The sequence below is a fragment of the Bactrocera neohumeralis genome, unplaced genomic scaffold (assembly GCF_024586455.1).
Source record: "Bactrocera neohumeralis isolate Rockhampton unplaced genomic scaffold, APGP_CSIRO_Bneo_wtdbg2-racon-allhic-juicebox.fasta_v2 cluster11, whole genome shotgun sequence".
NCBI classification, from domain to species: domain Eukaryota; kingdom Metazoa; phylum Arthropoda; class Insecta; order Diptera; family Tephritidae; genus Bactrocera; species Bactrocera neohumeralis.
This window is the reverse complement of record NW_026089624.1, coordinates 11,396,677-11,417,267: the sequence shown is the minus strand read 5'-3', so window position 1 is coordinate 11,417,267 and position 20,591 is coordinate 11,396,677. Positions and strand designations below refer to the sequence as shown.

Sequence of the window (20,591 nt, the reverse complement as noted above, 5' to 3'; positions counted from 1 at the left end):
ACTTTGAGTGCTGCAGGTTAATCTCTACGCATCTTAGGTTATTGGGCAACTCAGATTTACTCGATGTCAACATTCCTTAGCAGCTGGCTGGCGTCATCGACCCCTCCCGTGTCGTCTTCGTCAGCCGCTTTGTCGCTCTGGAAGATTTTTAGCCTGCCCTTGCGAATGCCGAAGCTGATTTTGCAATCAGTCTTCTTAAGAGCCTCTATGGACTCATCGAAAATGGCCACCAGAATTGGTCTGCTTGCTTTATTGGATTTTTTCTCCTTGATCAGCTGCCACTCATCTATACTAGGTACAGCTTTGTTCTGCAGCTTGATCTCAGGAGTTTTTCGCCCGGATCCTCTAGAAGGGGTAGCCAAATGCGAGCACGAGGTCTTATACTCCTACTCTCTGAGAACACTTGTCAACTAGGTATAAGGGAACTCCGGTTATCGGAAAATGCAAAAGAACAGCAGGTACGACGAGGAGTGCTATGTCGCAATTGAGACAAGACAGACTGATACCGAAAGTTGAAAAGGAAAAAGAGAGGCATTTGCAGACAAAAAAGGAGAAAGGCCAAAATACGTGAGTACGAAGAGCTTGACAAGCTGGCCGACAGGGATAATGCTGAAACATTCTACAAAAAGATGCGGCGACTAAAAAAAGGTTTCAAGACCGGAGCATACTCTTTTAGAGCCCCCAGAGGTGATATAGTGACTGATGCCCAAAGCATGCTAAAATTATGCAGGGAACACTTCCCCAGCCTCCTGTCTGGCAGTGAAATCTTAACATCAAGAGATGGTAAACCCGTTTCCCCAATTGATGACGATGGAACTGACGTTCCTTTGTCCGACCATGAAAAAGTGCGAAAAGCAATTGTCCGTCTGAAGAACAACAAAACAGCGGGGGTCGATGGATTGCCGGTCGAGCTATTCAAATACGGCGGCGAGGAACTGACAAGGAGCATGCATCAGCTTCTTTGTAGAATATGGTCGGACGAAAGCATTCCCGACGATTGGAATTTAAGTGTGCTCTGCCCAATCCACAAAACGGGAGACTCTACAATCTTCGCCAACTACCGTGGGATAACCCTCCTCAACATCGCTTATAAGGTTCTATCGAACGTATTGTGTGAAAGATTAAGGCCCACCGTCAACAAACTGATTGGGTCTTATCAGTGTGACTTTGGGCTTAGAAAACAACTGACCTGATATTCACCATGCACCAAATCTTGGAAAAGACCCGTGAAAAGAGAATTGACACGCACCACCATTTCGTCGATTTCAAAGCTGCTTTTGCCAACAGGAAAAGGAGCTGCTTTTATGCCGCGATGTCTGAATTTGGTATCCCCTTTGAGCCCCCCGACATTGAGCAATATCAAAAGCTCCGTCAGGATCGGGGAGGACGTCTCTGAACCGTATAAATAATGAATAAAAGAAGAAAATATCTCGAGTTTCAGAACTAAATAGAGAAGGTACAATCTTCAATAAGGCTGTACAGCTGCTGGCGTACGCCGATGATATTGATATCATTGGCCTCAATAATCGCGACGTTAGTTCTGTTTTCTTCAGACTGGAAAAGGAAGCAAAGCAAGTGGGTATAGTGGTGAACGTAGGCAAGACGAAATATCTCCTGCCGTCAAACAAAGAGTCGTCGCACATACGACTTGGCTCTACCGTCATTGTTGATAGTCATAATATTGAAGTCGTAGGTAATTTCGTCTATCTTGGAATCATTAATAACACTAACAACAACGTCAGCCTCGAAATCCAACGCAGAATATCTCTTGCCAACAGGTGCTACTTCGGACTGAGTAGGCAATTGAGAAGTAAAGTCCTCTCTCGACGAACAAAAGCCCAACTCTATAAGTCGCTCATAATTCCCGTTCTGCTCTATAGTGCAGAAGCTTGGACGATGACAGCAACCGATGAGTCGACGTTACGAGTTTTCGAGAAAAAGGTTCTGCGAAAGATTTATGGTCCTTTGCGCATTGGCCACGGCGAATATCGCATTTGATGGAACGATGAGCTGTACGAGATATACGACGACATTGACATAGTTCAGCGAATTAAAAGACAGCGGCTACGCTGGCTAGGTCATGTTGTCCGGATGGATGAAAACACTCCAGCTCTGAAAGTATTGGAGGCAGTACCCGCTGGGGGAAGCAGAGGAAAGGGAACACCTCCACTCCGATGAAAGAACCAAGTGGAGAAGGGGCTGGATTCGCTTGGAATATCCAATTGGCGCCACGTAGCGAAAAGAAGAAACGACTGGCGCGCTGTTGTTAACTCGGCTATAATCGCGTAAGCGGTGTCTACGCCAATTAAGAAGAAGAAGGTGAAATATATTTATAATTCCATTGGAGATATATTTAAAAATATATCTTACCGTAGTTTCCATTTCCTTCGTTGTAGGTATTTCAGTCTGAGGAAGACAATTTATATGAAAAGTGAATAAGATTATCTAAATATGTATAAGGTAAAAGAACGTGACTTTAATTTCAAAGCTTAAGTCTCAGATGATCCAAGAAATTTCGCAAAGGATACGGTTCCCAACGAAAAGTGCTTTCACAGAGGTGAGTTTATTTCGATGAAATTTGTTGTTATGTTCCAAAGGTTTATTGTGTGAATAACTAAATTTTGGTGGAATACTTTGATGAACTAAAATTTTTTCAGAATGAAATTAATAACCACCAGTTGAGGCCTACAACTATTAGTTTACATTTTTTTAAATGACTTAGTAATTTCATATTACTATATTATGTTCATATTATTCCCCTAGGTCCCTTTAATAGAATTATAGCATCTAGTTTAACGCTGCCATTATTTTTTTAAAAAATTATTTCTATAATAAAATCTTACCCTTGTTTCCATTTCCGTCTATTTACATGTTCAATCCGTAATGATATTCCATATGGAACTCATAATTTCGAAATTATTTACCGTCGTTTTGGGTATTTTGGTCTAAAAAAGACAATTTGAATGAAAACATATGCCGATTTTGATTACCTAAGAAAAGTTTGATGAAGCCCACTGTTATGTTTTCTGTGTTTCCGTGCGCATCGGAAAATATTCCAAACATTAATTCTGTGCACATCTAATATTCGGTGAACTACTTTAATTATCAACGCAAATTCTCTATTCATTTAATTCAGACTAATCACTACTAATCACAATTTTCAGCCAAATCGGTTCAGCGGTTATTAAATTATAAATGTTGCAACTAACACAACTTTATTTTACATATACAGATATATACTTGTAGTAAATGGAATAAAAGAGTGAAGGTAAATACAAAGTATTTAACTTAAGCACACCTGGACTAAACATGATAACATTTTAACATTATTCCCGTCCTGCTATATGGTGCAGAGGCACGTACGATGATAACACCTAATGAGTCGACTTTACAAGTGTTCCAGCGAAAGATGTATGTTCTTTGCTCATTGGTCACGGCGAATATCGCATTCGATGGAACGATGAGCTGTATGAAATATTGACATAGTTCAGCGAATTAAAAGACAATGGCTACTCTGGCTTGGTCATGTCGTCCGAATGAAAACACTCAAGTTCTGAAAGTATGAAGACCTCCACTTCGTTGGAAAGTCCAGGTGGAGAAGGACCTGACTTCGCTTGGAATCTCCAATTGCCGCCACATTGCAAAAAGAAGAAACAGCTGGCGCGCTGTTATTAACTCGCGCAAGCGGTGTCTACGCCAGTTAAGAAAAAAAAAAACAGTTTTGCGCATAAGAAACGCCGTGATTCTGTGGCAAGTGTTGCCAAAAATTCCCTCAGTACGTGATACTTTGACAAGTTCCACTCCTATCGTGATTGTCATCTCGATCCATTTCCTTAATGAAGCGTTTTGAAGGTAAATTGAAGCGGAAATGCTTCAATTGTTATTTCTGTGGGCTGTTAGGCGGTTAAAAAAATGTAATTTAAGAAATTTATTTATTTTATTGGTACGAATTATTTAACTGAATTTTGACAGAGGAAAACCTAAGAAAGTAACACAAAAATAAATAGAGCTAAATTCCACTTACGATTCTCCTGGGGCATAAAGTGGGTCACTGTGATCTTTTAATATTTTCCTCTTAATTCTTTTTCGTTTTTTTTTCTTCTTCTAATAAAAGAAAAGTTAAAATTGCCGAGCGCATTGTAAATTTTATTAGAATTGCTATCACAAGATTTGTCACATTAGTAAACAGCTGTTTCGAATATTGGTTTTTCTTTCATATGTTCGAAAAGACGAAAATCCAAACAGATTCTGTGACACCGACAGCTAAGCAAATCTGTCTTGGATTTTTTATTTTTAAATACTGAATATAATTCTAACTCACGCTGGAAAAATACTTGGCTTATGGCGGCCGATTATAGAAAAGAAGGATTTCACATGCTACAGAATTCTGGATGTTGCGGATGATAGGTGCGCAAGGATCACTCTATATTCGGCTAGCGCTTCCGCTTCAAGCAGGATGAATGGTTTCCCAGCAGAAATTGCTTGGAGAGGATCTCACTGTATTCCTTAATTGAAAGCATGCGGGCCTCGCTATGCAAGTGGTCAACCAGAGACATGGTGGCATTCTGTGGTAATTCGGAGTTCAGTGTTCTGACACGACTGAAGCTTCTTCGTTCGCGTTTCCCTTCATCCAGGCGACCATATCGGTGCGAAGTAGTTTATGGACGGCTGGGAGAAAACCAACAACGTTTTTTTCCATGAACTGCCGGCTATCGACTTGACGATTTTGTTGCGACCTATGTACTTCATCAGTTATCGCGGTCGTATGAGGAGTGAAGGAACACTGGATGTCGAATGGTACTTTACAATCTTGGTATTATTGACAGTCAGAATTTTAACGCCATCGACTGTAATGTTAAGAAGAAATCTGTACTCATCCGTCCAAAAAATTTTGAAACGAAAGATAAAAACAATTTAATTAAGTTATTGCTTGCACAAACGTGAACGACTATTAAAATAGACATTAGTTTTGATTTATATTACGATGACAAAATTGTTAGGGTCAAAACTAATTTGCTGCGCACAAGAAACCCTCTTTGTGATTACAGAAATCCATTCGACCTTCTTAACCCTGGACGTGATTTGTTAGTCGATTGGAATAACTGTCATCGTGATTTCCAAATAGCAGCAAAATAACGATGCCCATCCAGGGCAAACAGCAAGTAAGCCGAAATTTTATTGACTAATAAATGGCTTTTAACTAATGTTTATTGCAGATCCGTAAGTAATTTCCGTTCAAATGAGGAATCAATTGGTTTTTTACAAAATGAGATGAAGGAACGTTGCCACAAACTGTTTATTACATAGCTGCCGCTAGTTATTAAGAATGCGTTTTAAATAGTTTTAACTTTTGACTGAAGCAATCTTCTATATCTGTAGTTCTAACAAAACCTCTTTTAAACGTTATGAACACCATATTTGTACGCTGTGGACACCGCAAAACACCAATGACTGAATCAAAACGCATCAGAAATTTAATTTAGCTCAAAAACTACATTCCTAGAAATAGTAGATTTTATCGACTCTTTATGTTCAAAACACTCGTCGTGACCCTTAATTTTATTTTAATCAGGGGTATTGTGGAATCTGATACTTATCGGAATCAGAATTGAAACCGATCAAAAACAGTTAGTAGGTGTCATGAACTCAGATATTATTGGTTTGATGTTCGAAACAGAATATCAGGGGTATTGTGGAATCCAAGACAGAATTGTTTAGCTGTCAGAAGTGCAAACCAATTCTGATTTTTAATGGTGTCACAGAATCTGTTTGGTTTTTCGTCTTTTCGAACATACGCAAGACCAATATTCGAATCAGCAATCCTATTAAAGTTTTTAATGAGCTCCGAATTAAAGAAAGATTTTAAGAGATAACATTTATTGAATGAATAAAGACGCATTTGGGTATCACGGAAACCAATTTTATCGGTTTTGCTATCAGAAACAAAGCAAGAAGATAGTCGCTGACAGATTTGTAATGTAAGTTAAGAAATCAAGTTATTTTATTTTTATGAATTAATTTATCTTTATTTCGATAGGAGAAAACATAAAAATAAAACACGAAATGTCTAAATTATTGAGTTTTGGAAAAAAATGCAGATATTTAAGGAGGGAGTCTGCTTTATAGGCTTCAAAAAATTAATTTCTTGAGGTTTTTAGGAGCGAAAGAAATAATTGATTAAAGCGAAATTTCTAGGGTTTACAGTAATCTATTAAAACGTCATCCGAAAATTTTTTGGATACGAAATCTTTGATATTCTGTCTTGGGGAAGCAATTGCCCGATGCATCTCGCATGTACATTTGTCGGACGGCGGGCAGTATGCAGATCGCAATTTCTATCGGAAAATACAAATTCAAAGAGTTTCAAATTTGTTAATAACTTATGTACGTTCTAGTTGACCGGTTGAGTTTAAAACCACAATTCCAAAACTATACAAAAATACACATCGGGTGTTTTAAGAGTGTTCAGCCACGTTAAAAACCTTGGTTAAAATAGGGGTATGTTCGAGCTACGTTAAAATTACAGCAGCACAACAACTGAGTTCCATATTTGCTGATACTCTGCTGATGTGCAAACAACAATTTAATGTTGCTTAAATGTTATGTTATGATGGCACAACGTGATACTTTGACAGTGTGCAACACTGCTTTCGTGGTTGAAATCTCGAATAAACCCAAGGCGGTGCACTTCTTCGGGTCCGCGAAGGCATGGTCACTGAATTGAATTTCAACCCAGTCGTCATATCTCTTCAGATTTGACAAGGCCTTTACAGTAGTCCTAAGCTCACTCACGCAAGAGGAGAGTTTACAAGAGTTCAGCTGCTCTCCGCTTATGCCGATAAGCCATTGCCGAATTTTAAAATTGAGGCCCCTAATTCAGAGATCACAGGGATCGGCATGGCGAAAGCAATTAAGCATTTTTCCAGCTGTAGCTGATGCTTGTAATCAATCGGAAAATTTATGTTTTTTTTGATTCACATATTATTGTTCAGTAGCCCTAGTACATTCAAAGTTTGATGAATTTTCATGTGACAAAAAAAATTTTTCGTTTTTTTTATTCAACAATATTCGTCTCAATACTTCAGAGCAAAAAGTTAAAATATGTTAATTATCATGGAATTTTTGAAAACGGCGTTACCGATTGAGCTTCATAACAAAGCAAAGAAAACAACAACACAATTGAGTAGACATTATTTACTATAATTAAAGAATTTATATTTTATACGTGTATATATATAAAATTATTTAAATACTTTTAAGGTTTTTTTTTTGCTTGCCTAGGCGAAGCATATTTCACTTAGTGCTAAAGTCTGCAAATGTGCATCGCTAGTATACTTTTAGCTTATTCATTTTTGTTTATATTCATATATTATAAATATATGTGCATTTCAAAATATTCTATTAACTACATTTACAGATGAACATAATGTGAAATTTCATTTAGAAACATTTATGTGTTTTATTTATGCAGTAAACTAAGGTTTTTCATATTAATTTAAACCCTTATTTGCGTTGGTACCTTCTGCTAATATATACTTATATAAATCGATAATAAATGCTCAAAAATTGAGATTTATATGCATATTTATATCTTTATATATAAACTATGTTTTGTTGTATATATTACATGCGACAAAAACAAATTGATAAGCCTATATTAATCAGTTCAAATCTTAATAATTTTTTTTATTATTGTTCTTGCCTTTAATATAGAACCACATATCTAGTTTTAAATGCGCATAAGAACTGAAATTGTTGGTGTTTACTTGAGCAGCTTTACCGTGAAATAATTACGAATGGAATTGGAAAATATATCAACCAGCTAAATACTACTGGTAAACTGTTTAAAGGATAAACTATCTACGCACGCAAGTTTATCTACCTACATATGTATGTATGTTATACAATTGTGGTATCTGTCTTAATGCTATTCTTAGGGTGTTATATGATTTGAGATTAACAATATAATGCCATTTATGAATATATTATAAACGTTTCTTCAAGTTAAACGTATTAAGTATATTCTGTATTTGCTAATACTCGTTTCATGTGTTTATAAATGTACTGTAAAGGTGATTTGAGGATCTCAAAGAGCTGAAATTTGTAACGAACAGTCATTACATGTAATGTTTTTTCGAGAATTGTTCTGTTTAGCATGAAATTATGAGTTTTTGGGTTATGTCTACAATTATTTAAATAAATCTTGTCAGTGTGGGGATGTTCGAGTCTCAATCACTGCGGTAATATTGCAAAGCATCATATTCGACGTAAAAATGTAGCAACTTTTGCAAATGTCAAACGTTCGAGCAACTCAAATTTCGACATTTCTTGCTCGCAAAAGTGACAAAATCGGCATCCAAAACATCTGTGATGCAAAAAATGAGGCAAGCGAAATCGCTCTTTATTTTTGTTTATAACTAATTATTATCATTAACTGTGTTTCACGAGACATCCGAAAATGTGATAAATATATATCTGGAGGATAAAATCGAATTGTTTTAAAGAAGTTTTGCGATTTTACTATTGCCCTCTTCTTTAAAATTTCGGTCATAAGCCACTTTTTTACGCAAAAAACTTTGTTTCCTTGCTTTTTTGTATTTAAGAAGCAAACTACACTCACTATCCACCAAGTTATCCACTGTTAAATTGATTAAAAATTCATTTTTAAGACTTCTTAAACTTCACTTCTTCATTGCACCTGCACGCCGCGCAAAATATTTGTTTAAATATCAGCTGAGTATCTGCAAAAAAAAAACATCAGGGTTGCAATATTTCCGCAGTTATTTGCTTACTCGAACATCCCCTGTAACTATCAACTCATCACATTTTTTAGTGAATCTTTCTAATCTTCTTGAATTTGTTTATGTTATTAGTACTTTGGTTGCAAACCTCTATAAGACTGATAAATCCGATAAACAATATATCGCAAAATTCAAAAGGACAATACGGCACAGAATTATTTACCCTTCATAGCCGAAACAACCAAAAACGCTACTCCCTTCCTTCCTTTGCCTTCCTTATAGCAGAAACAGTCAAAAACGCTACTCCCTTCCTTCCTTTTCCCTCCGTAGCGAGCAAAATGTGTCAAAAGTTGAGCCCGTGGTAAAAACGCAGAAATCAGCCATCTTTGTTTGTTTTCATTTGAACAATGTTGCCATTGCTCAATACGCATATATAGTTTTGTACACATCTAACTTTTAAATTACAATTTTTCATAATATAAAATATCAAATCTGATAACAAACTATTAAAAAATAGTTTATATATTTATAAATAATAGCATTCGACTCTGATTTTGCGTTAGTTTAAGAAAATTTCAAACATATTGAAGGCAACTTTTATTTATAATTACTACAGTATATCTAGATTGGCAACCCTGCCGTGGTGAGAGAGCAATCAGCTGACACGTTTCTACGGCAAAAATCCAAATGCCGTGGATTTCTACGGCAAAGAGAGGAGTAGCGTTTTTCGCTGTTCACTTACATTGCGCGCCCGTAAGATAGGTTGTATCAGCTGACACGGGCCACGGGTCTACGTTTTTGGCTGTTTCGGCTATCAAACCTTAACTTTCGTGAATGTCAGTAAATTGATAGGCATTCTTTTCATTTTCCTTCAATCAGTTGTTTTGCGCAAATTACATTTTCGTGTGTATTTTGTTTAGGGAAACATATACATATATGACAGCCAATCTAATATAATGCCAAACATAATTTACATATAATGTATTACTTATTTTAGTACAAACCGTGCAATCGATTCTCAGAGAAATGTGTAACTTTTTGTTTTATATTGTTTAGTAAACAAAATACATATGTATATACAGTAAACCATTTTGTTTGTATTTTCGTTAAATATACATTTTGCAATTATGTAAATCGGTTTTCGAAAATCGTAATAAATGTAAATAATATTGAATACACGGTTTATTTAAAATACTTCGTTTTCTAAATTAGGCAATTTTAAAATAGATAATATTGTTTGTTTATATTGTTATACATAATAGTAATAGTAGTAATTAAAATTCAGAAATGTAATACATAATTATAAACTAATCAAATAAAATTTATTATTAATTAGCTACCTTGAGATTTCCATAGTCACGTAGTCAATTATCATTTTTATAAGTAGGTATCACAAAAGCGTTTTGTCACTGTGAAATATATTATAACAAAACTTCAAAAATAATAACGAGGTTATGAGGCTACGAGAATAGTTATTACGCAACCACTACATCTACATTAAAACAATGCTGAATTTCGATAAATGTCTGCTCTATTGTGTATCAAAGACATAGAGATAAAGAAAATACTCACAGCTATCAACTATTTATTGCTTAAATTTTAATTTAAAAACATTGGGTTTAGGGCAATATCATAAATATTTCTCTCTAAGTACGTGATGGTAATAGAGAAAGTGACGGCCTTAATTGCGTAGTGATGCATTATGTATACCTACGCCTTGTGCATTGTTTATGTCGTCAATAGCGCGAAAGCGTACGAATCCGCGTTCAGCAACAAGCATAGCCGAGTCGTTACTGCGGCTACTTGAGCTTTCGGAGGCAGTCGACGATGTGACGGATGTATTAGAAGTCCCAGAATTATGTGCACCTGACTCAGATGAACTCAAATTAGAATTTGCAGTGGATAGTGAAACTTCCTGTCTCTTCTGTTGCTTCGTAGTGTTTGCTGCAACAGGGAGTTGTTGCTGATGGTTGTGATAGCTTTTTTGCAACATGAATTGGTTGGAATGTGTGTTATTTTTCTGATTACTTTGGACGAATGATAGACTACTTGCTTTACTATTTCCTACGTTGGTATCATTCAATTGGCTATGCCCACCGCAAAAGGATATTGTGCTGTTACTTTTTGTAATACAAGAACCATCTACATTATCGATTAAATTAGAGCGCTCTACATTACTACCTGGTAACATTGTATCATCAGGATTTTGACATTGGTGTTGCGGGTGAGTGCTGTTACGATCTAGAGACGAACGACTAAATAACTGTTCGTTTTCGCCATCTTGATTAGGATCACGTACCACACCTGCAATATTTCCTCGACCATTGCGCTGCTGAAGATGTTTTTCAGATGACAGAGCTGTCGTTTGTGCCCCTGATGCACGCTGAGCTGATGTATTCGAAGACGCCGCTGATGAAGAGGATGAATTTCGACCATGCATAATACCTATCCCAGACATATGACCACCTCCATTCCCATTACCAACAATATTGTTCAGCGTACCACTTTTGCGAATACCGTTGTATAAGCCACGATCAAAAGAGTTGTAACCACCATAGCGGCTAGAGGCACAAGAATGTGTGGAGTTTGAACTACGCCGCTCAGGATTATCATAAGCATCACGATCTGAAGTAGTATGCATTTTCTTTTCACGTTTACTTTTATAATTATCGATAATACGCGATAGTGGTTGCCCTGTGTGGAGATCGGACCAACAATCTGAAGATGGTCCAGCGCCGGCTTTTCCCAAATGTGGTCTTTCGAAATTATTGAATTCGTAACTGGATGTGTGAGCAGGTTGTAAAGGTTCCGAATAGCAACTATCACTCTGCAGAAGCAACATGTGCTGCTGCGAGGTTGCGGAAGAGCCTGAACCTCCACTACTACTTGCTGTTGTGGAAGTGGTTGAAGTTTTGGTAAATTTTTGTACTCCACTAGGGGTTGCTGAAGATACTCCAAATCCTGAATTGCTTACAGAACCACACAAATCAAAGTTTGGGTTTTCATAATGATCAGTAGTGACATCCGTCAAATAATCAGTATACTGTGGCACCTCATGGCTATAGCGCCCACATGCACCACCACCTCCGCCAGCTAACGTACTCTGCGTTCCATATTCGTCGACAATTGCGCTGTTAATAGACCCCGAGTCATATGGTCTCTGATATGTCGGTTGAGTCTGTAACTGAAATTCACTTACATTTCGATTGCCAGCTGGAATAGCACTATTACCAACACCGTTCAATTGGGACTGCCCATTCCCTGACAAAGAGTTCAACGCAAAGCTATCGTCATATATTAATTTGCCTGTACGCATTGTGTAAGTGTGAAGATTTGTATTTGCGTTACAAACTGCTGGGTAGTCAGTATCTATCTGCTCTTGACTCGAGCTGGATGTACATGGCAGAAAAAAACCTGCCATATTAGAATGATTGTGATGGAAGTGGTGGTGACCATGTTTCTCGCGATTATGATTAGCTGTTCCACTTCCAAAAACGACATTACCACCACCATTTTCTCCGGCTACCCCATAGCGAGCATCCACGTTAGCCGATGCATTAACGCTTACACCCACTCCACCACTGCCGGCACTAGTTTTCAAACCGGCGACCCAAGAAAGTAAAGTTATTATAGCAATTTCAATCAATCGCAAAGAAAACTGGTAACCCCACTGCAACCAATCGATCTCAGCTATTAGCTGCTGTATTAATGGTCGAGTTGTAGATATACTAATGGCGCCAAATATTTGTAAGGCAGCCAACAAAACAAATAACAAAGCTGTCGCTATGGTGATATGTATAGCATAAGAAAGATTCTGATAGCCATGTATATAATTTTGAGATTTACTACGGAGTATTCGCTTCAAAATACGATACAAATAGAGGTACAGCAGACCAAGAAATAGACACACAAATATATATATAATTTGACATATGAGCGAAAGAACTTTTGGCGCTGATGTGTTGCCTATCGATGTGTTGGATGTTGGTGCTGCAGCTGATTGAAGAAAGAGAGCCGAATGGCTATTAAACCCAGCTGCGGATACCAACAAATGTGTTGTAGCTGCCGAAATAAATTGTTGCTGCTGGTGTTGATAATGATGTTGATGCAAAAGTTGTTGCTGCCGTCTATAATGTAGCTGTTGTTGCTGTTGTTGATATAATAGATGTTGTTGCTGTTGGTTCTGCAGTGTATATGATTCTACATAATGTAGTGTAATGCAGAGTAGGACATGTACGCCACAACCAACCACAACCGTAAGCGGCCGTATAAGGGCAGAATAACGGTTATTTTTATGGTTCAAAGCTTTCAAAAAGAGATACAAGATCAGAACTGAAAATGAAATGGTCAACAACGTGGCAGGCAAATTTAACAATAATTCGGAAATGAATAAGTTGAACGTAGCATGAATATTATAAGCATCATAGCATAGATAGAAAATACGAGCAGAACAAATAACTATCAAAACCAGATTGATACACATAAAATACGACTGTGAAAAAAGATGCGTCAACTTATTGTAAGTAAGCACTTTGTATAAGGAGTAAACTGCCAAAATGGTGAATAGTACAACGGAAAAATAGACATGAATATTCCATGCGACCGCCCACGTGAAGTGAGGTGAGGCAGCAGCCGCTGTTGACGAGGATACCGGATCACTGGCACTTTTACTGCTACCAATTGTTGCTGACAATGTCGGATACTTTCCAACCGTCCCGCTAATGATCGTCGATGTTGTAGAAGTGGCAGCTGCAGTATTCACACCAAGTTGTCCACCAATAGCTGCCGCTGTTGAAGGGGTGGAAGTGCTACCATTTCTGTTGCCATTACTACTACCAATGATTCCACCATATGGTTTCTCATTGAACGCGTTGGTCTTGAAAGAATATTTATGCTCGCTAGATTCCACTTTTGGCGAATCATATATCTCCGTATCTCTGTTCAATGTTGGACTATTCTTGCTTTCGTTGATGTTTGAGCTACTCGATATTCCACTTTCTTCAACACTATCAAGATGTTGCGCTACATTACTACCATCCAAAAGAACACCCGGTGAAGATGGCGGTTGATTGTAGTTAACAATCGGGCGAGATGTGGCTTGTTTTAATAGTACTTCTGGAATATCCCCTTTACCATTAGCACCACTTAAAATTCGTCGTATACTTGGCAAAACTTCTTGACGGTTACCGTGCAGTCGCTCGGAATTGTTATTTTGCAATGGCAACTCTTGTGAATTAGAACTATCATAAAAGTTTTTGGTTGCATCACTTGTCATTGTATGTATAACACCGCCAACATTAATATTGTCAACATTTGCATTATTATTAACAGCGCTCCCACGAGATGGCGTATTCAGTGCTTTCTTGCGATCTGCATCTGCATTCGTGTCAAGAGGTATGGTAGTACCACTGCTATTACCAGTTTGCACAAGATCTACAGATACGTCCGGTGAATTGTTCCCAGTAGATGCCGCTAAATCGGGTGGACGAAATGGTATACGTTCATGACCAGGCATTAAACTTGGGGGTGGTATAGGACGTCTATTTATATAAGTCCCTGTATTAGGTATAATTCCTTCGTTGTTAGTACCACGTAGCGTTGGTTTATCAGCAAAAGGATTCTGATATTCCGGTGGCAATGGCGGAGTAAAAAATGAACGTGCTGGCGGAGAATAAGACGGCATATCGCCTGGATACATTGGTATGGAGGGTAACTGACCATTATTTTTCTTTGGGATGTTCGGTACTGTAATTACGATTAATAAAAAATACATTTAGAAAATTCGATAAAACGAAAAAAAGAAATGTTAGTAATAATTACTTGAGGGCGAAGGAGTAGAGTTCATCACATGTCTATGGCGCTCACGTTCATGGTTGTGATGCCTATTCGGATTAGGATAAGTTGGATTACTGTTACTTTTCAATATGTCCGCATTGGGCGCCGAAGTGGGTAATGCATGGTCACGTTCCAAATCCAACTCATAGTTTCTATGATGATGATTTATTTGTTGTTGCTGCGATGACTTTTCGGTATACCTGCAAAATATTATACTGCAGTAAACCAGGGCGAAATTTTTACTCACAATTATTGGATTGAAAATTTTTTCAACATCTTCGATCAGAAAGTAAATCTGCTTTCTTTATTTTATTTCTTGATATTAAAAGATTCAAAATCCGGTATGTTTGATGTTAAAAAATTATAAATATATAAAACTTAATACTAAGAATTACAAAGTAAATCGTTTAAATGTGACAGTGAGACGACTATTACTCTAGACTATTAAATATTATGGCTCTGTGCGAGCTCTAATTCAAAATGATAGAACGAAAAAAATATAATTTTATAAACAAATATTTTTTGTTTAATAAATTATATTCTTGGGATTAAAAATATTATTTTTTAGTTCAGAATTTTGGATTAAAATTAAAAATAAATGATGTGGTTGCAGTCGTATATCTCCAGTACTACCAATCACATTGCGTCATACCATATAGTATTGGAAAGGTGAGTTTTAAGCTTCATTTAACCAAAAAAAATTAAATTCGGGAAAGTTCAAAAAAAGTCACAGCTGTTCAAAAATGAATGAGTGAATGAAAATAATGAAGAAATTCGGTATATTTTGAAATTTTTGTATAAAAAGGGAAGAATGCCACGCAAGCCACCAATGAAATTTGTAGTTTACGGAGACGATGCTGTATCAGTAGCACAACAATGGTTCGCTTGCTTCCGTTCTGGAAATTTCGATTTACATTGACGGAATAATGGTACATATTAGTTAATTTATTTATAAGCATAAATATAAAAAAATAAGTTGAAGTTTGATTAGAAATACGAAAAGACTTTTCGACTACCCAATATATTGTTATTATTTTTAATCCACTAATTTGTTGATGCATTAGTTGCAACCTTGCATTAAAGTCAATTTATCGCCTTAATTATTTACATTTCTTCAAGAAAATTTGGTTTGCATAATATATACAAGACACTGTATGTAAGCACTTACCGTAAAGTCGTCAACAATGGTGTGGCAATCGTTGTTAAACGTGGCAAGTAACTTTTGTCAGGAATGCTGCGCTTTGTAGTTGACGTTGTACCGTAGGCAACTTTTTTTAACACTGCAGCAACGCTCCTTTCCAAATTGTTCATTTTCATTTTATCCATATAACCACTGGCGCCCAATGCCGAAATACCACCAATAACTCCTCCAACGGCCATTCCATGCTTTACTCTAATCCGATTACTGCTTTCGCCAGGAATGCTAGCGTTCATATATGGATTATTATTGCTACTATCAGCTACGTAATCGTCATCAGTAGGGTTCACATATTTCGATTCAACTAATAGTAGAGCATGCGTCCAACGAACTTGTGACAGTGATAATAATATCAACAGTATATAATGAATAGTATTGCTGTTAAGTATTCCATTCGCACCTGCTACACCAGTTCGTATTTTTCTTAAATTTTTACTGTTAATTTCGTTTGTTTTACCGCTGCTGACTTCGGCTTTTCCAGAAACTAACGAAACACAACAGATTTGATGTAAACCACCAGAAGACACATCATTGGCACAAGTTTGTTTGTTTTTGTTTGCATTAGCATTTTCGTCTAATACATGGAACCTATTGATATTGCTATTATAATCATATCTCCAATTTGTGCTTATTGCTTCATTATATACTGAAGTAAATTCATTTGAGAATTTCAAACTTTGAAAATCTGGCAAAAATAGTCTCGATTTGATAATACAAGTGTTATCATGATCTACCAGCTCAACAATACCGGAATGAACATCAGTTTCTGTATGTTGTGGACAGCAACGTGGATTTTGTGTTATATGTGAGCTGTTGGTTGCAATTTCGGGTTGAATTGATTCCTGCCATGTCCCATTAATTAGATGATTTTTGGGCAATTTTAATCGAATTATCGGGAAGAAAGAGTCAGCCTGAAGCCTTGAGTTATCATAGCAAAAATTGCAATGTTCATAAACTTTCCTTTTGTTTTTATTGTAGCGAGCATAGCTGCATTCGATGTCTCGTCGTCCGCTACTACGTTCAGTGGCGCTGACAAAAGCTATTTTAGACTCTGAACTTGTTTGATCATTTAATTTAAGATTTTTAGTCGTATGTTCGCAGGGTGACTCAAACACATTCACAGTCGAAGATAATATCATTCTTTTCCTCATAGCATATGTTTTCAGCACTAACATTAATTTATTATTTGTAATAATGTATCTGAAAATGTTTGTCACGTGACATTCACGCAAATATTTTTACAAAGCTATCTAATGAGCTTGTTATGTGACATAACCACTGGACCAAATAACTTTTAGCTGGGATTAAAGCTCGTCTTGTAGTGTTGCCGGCCAGGCGATTAAATCCGAATAATAGTTTTGATGATGTAATGTTCAGCTTACTTTGAGTGACTTTAATATACATTCTTTCAGCTAATGTAATCTGCGAAAAATGTGGTAATTTACATTTAATTGTTTGCTTCTATATTTCATGGAACGTTTTTTTATTTATTATGTACCGCTTAAGTATAGATAAAATGCCTCTACGAGAAATTTTACAAATTATTTGCTTATTTTTATACTTATGCACAATATAATTTTTTCACCTAAAAGCTGTTTCCAATATTTGAAACGAATTAGAGTTCTATGCATATAATGAATTTATAAATGGTGCTTACGCTGACTGGAAGGAGCACTTGTGTAAAGGCTATTTTTTTTATACTTTTCTCGATATAAAGCGGGCTTATATAATCATAAGGCTAGGGAAGGTTATCAGAGCGTTGGATAAGGTTGGGTTCGAGATAAGCCTCACATACATCACCCGCAGTCTCGTCTGCGATAGAACTATAGTAACGAAATTGGGTAGATCCCCTGCACTTTGGAAAGTAAATAGAGGCAACCCGGGAGGTGGGGTTTTCGGTAGTTTGTCGTTCTTTATAATTATGTATGCCAAACTTCCTCATGTCTTCTTTAAGTTAAACAATACATCTTGATCGCTGTCTTCTCCTTGCTTTAGTGATGAATGTTGTGGTCTCTAAAATTATCTTCTGCGTTCTCTTGTTGTCCATTCTCGTTACATGGCTGAGCCATCTTAGTGCTGCGCTTTCATACAGAGTAGCGTGACATTTTCACCTTGTATAAGCTGATCGAGTATAAGGAGCTCGACAAGCTGCCCGAGAGAGGTAATGCTCGAAAATTCTACGAAAAGATGCGGCGACTAACAGAAGGTTTTAAGACTGGAGCACACTCTTGAAGAACCCCCAGAGGTGATCTAGTAACCGATGCAAAGAGCAAACTAAAATTATGGAGAGAACACTTCTCCAACCTGCTGAATGACAGTGAAAGCTTAACATCAGGAAATGGTGAACCCGATTCCTCAATAGATGACGTTGGAGGGGACGTTCCATTGCCCGACCATGAAGAAGTTCGAATAGCCACTTCCCACGACAGCCGGTTCTACGCACCAGAATTGACTCGGATTTTATCCGACCAAGGGCTGTTTTTTCGGCGATCTAAACCCGTTTGGGTCGGTAAGTGTTGTTAAGTTCGAATAGCAATTACTCGTCTGGAGAACAACAAAGCAGTGGGGGCTGATGTATTGCCGGCCGAGCTATTCAAACACGGCGACGAAGAACTGATAAGTAGCATGCATCAGCATCTATGTAAAATTATGGTCGGACGAAAGCATGCCCAACGATTGGAATTTAAGTGTGTTCTGCCCAATCCATAAAAAAGGAGACTCCACAATCTGTGCCAACTACCGTGGGATAAGCCTCCTCAATATCCCATAGTATTAGGTTCTGTCGAGCGTATTGTGTGAATGATTAAAGCCCACCGTCAACAAACTGATTAGACCTTATCAGTGTGGCTTTAGACATAGAAAATCAACAACTGACCTGATTCATGCGCCAAATTTTGGAAAAGACCCGTTAAAGGAGAATCGACCACACCACCTCTTCGTCGAGTTAAAGCTGCTTTTGACAGCACGAAAAGGAGCTGCCTTTATACCGCGATGTCTGAATTTGGTATCCCCGCAAAACTAATACGGCTGTATAAACTGACGTTGGGCAGTACCAAAAGCTCCGTCAGGATCGGGAAGGACCTCTCCGAGCCATTCGATACTAAGCAAGGTTTCAGACAGGGCGACTCCCGCTCCCGCTGACTTCTTCAATCTACTATTGGAGAAAATAATTCGAGCTGTAGAACAGAGAAGGTACCATCTCCTACAAGAGTGAGCAGCTGTTTATGAGTTTTCAAGAGAAAAGTTCTGTGGAAGATTTATGTTCCTTTGCGCGTTGGCCACGGCGAATATCGCATTCGAACGATGAGTTGTATGAGATTTATGTATGGACATTGACATAGGTCAGCGAACTAAAAGACATCGGCTATGCTGACTAGGTCATGTCGTTTGAATGAACGAAAACACTCCAGCTCTGAAAGTATTGGAAAGACCAGGTGGAGAAGGACCTGACTTTGCTTGGAATCTCCAATTGGCGCCACCTGACGACTGGCGCGCTGTTGTTAACACGGTAATAACCGCGTAAGCGTTTTCTACGCCAGTTAAGAAGAAGAATATAAGCTAATCAAGCTCATGGTTTCACCATATACGCCACTCGCCATTATCTTATATTAGTCTAAAGATTTCTCTTTCGAAAACTTGTAGTTTGGTCTTGTCCTTTTCGAGTAGCGTCCGTGCGTGTAACCTATTGGTGGTTTGTACTTTCGTCATAGATTGTTGAGTTATGGCTTCTAAGTTCGAAGCACAGGAAAGTAAGGGATTTTCAGTTTGAAATGCGTATTGATATATTTTCACCCTTGGCGCTTCTTTGTTTTTTCTTGACATCGTCATTTATTTCGTTTTATCTTCATTGATTTTTTTGTCAATTTGGCCTACCTTCTCAAGTCAGCGAACATTTTGGACAAGGCGTGGATGTTTTTTCTGACTAGAGCGATGTCGTTCGAGTATGCAAATATTTGCATAGTTCTATTCAATGCGTGTCCAGTTCTCTTTATGTCACTTATTTCATCAATGGCACAACATTGTTGAATATTGTGGATGATAGCGTTCAGCTGTTATATTTTCATCCTCAGGCGACATAAAGCTTTTAATGTATATCGTATTTCTTGCATTGATGGCGGTTACTCATTTGAACACTCTGACAATGCGTTGTTCGGACACGTTATGTTCAGATCCGTGTGAAAATTAAACCCGCCAACTTTTAACAGCTCTTTGAAGTGTTCAACCTTTTGTTGTTTTCGTCTTGTCTGTAAGTTTCTAACTTAATTTTTCTATAAAATTTGCGGTACTGCTTATTGTTAAAGTCTTCACACAGGATTTCCAGCTCTGTTCTCAGTGTCTAATATTTCATCGGCTCGAGATTTTTTAAGCCAGTTTTTCTTGCTACAATTTTAAAATTTAACACCATTCATCGAACGACTCCGTGTTTTTATTTTTAGTTTCTGTTCCTAGTATACGGAACCCGCGATCTCGCTCAACGAAATTCTACAAGCAGCCCATCTGGACACAGTTGTAAGGTGCATTACGGCGAAAGCTGCTATAAGAATCAAGGAAGCTGGCTCTTTTTTTGCACACATACTTTGTGAATCCGCTCGTGTACGTGAAAGTTTCCTGCGGCTACAAAAATAAAAATAAAAATTGAGTGAGCTTTCCCACGAGAAAACTCTTTTTCATACAAAGCCCAGCAGCACTGATTTAATTTGCAAAACAATACATTGTCTGGTCACCAGGACATGCTTTTTTTACTATGACGAATGACCATCACTAAATATCATGAAAGGGATCGGCTATGGCATTTTTACGCAGGAAGCCATAATCCT

The 20,591-nt window shown here is 37.5% G+C and overlaps 1 protein-coding gene across 3 annotated transcripts in view; it reads right to left on the bottom strand.

Moving 5' to 3' along the window:
- Window positions 1–7,179: 7,179 nt before the first annotated feature.
- LOC126765909 (uncharacterized) overlaps window positions 7,180–20,591 on the bottom strand; it is a 63,368-nt gene continuing 49,956 nt past the window's right edge. For 2 of the 3 annotated variants that reach the window (XM_050483583.1, XM_050483584.1), the window contains exons 2-4: window positions 15,745–17,196; window positions 14,562–14,776; window positions 7,180–14,486 (exon numbers count right to left, since the gene is read on the bottom strand). In XM_050483583.1, the coding sequence (XP_050339540.1) occupies window positions 10,423–14,486; window positions 14,562–14,776; window positions 15,745–16,949 (5,484 nt within the window). In that variant the 5' untranslated portion in view covers window positions 16,950–17,196 and the 3' untranslated portion in view covers window positions 7,180–10,422. The remainder of the gene's footprint in view (window positions 14,487–14,561; window positions 14,777–15,744; window positions 17,197–20,591) is intronic. The other variant, XM_050483585.1, reaches the window with a different exon arrangement.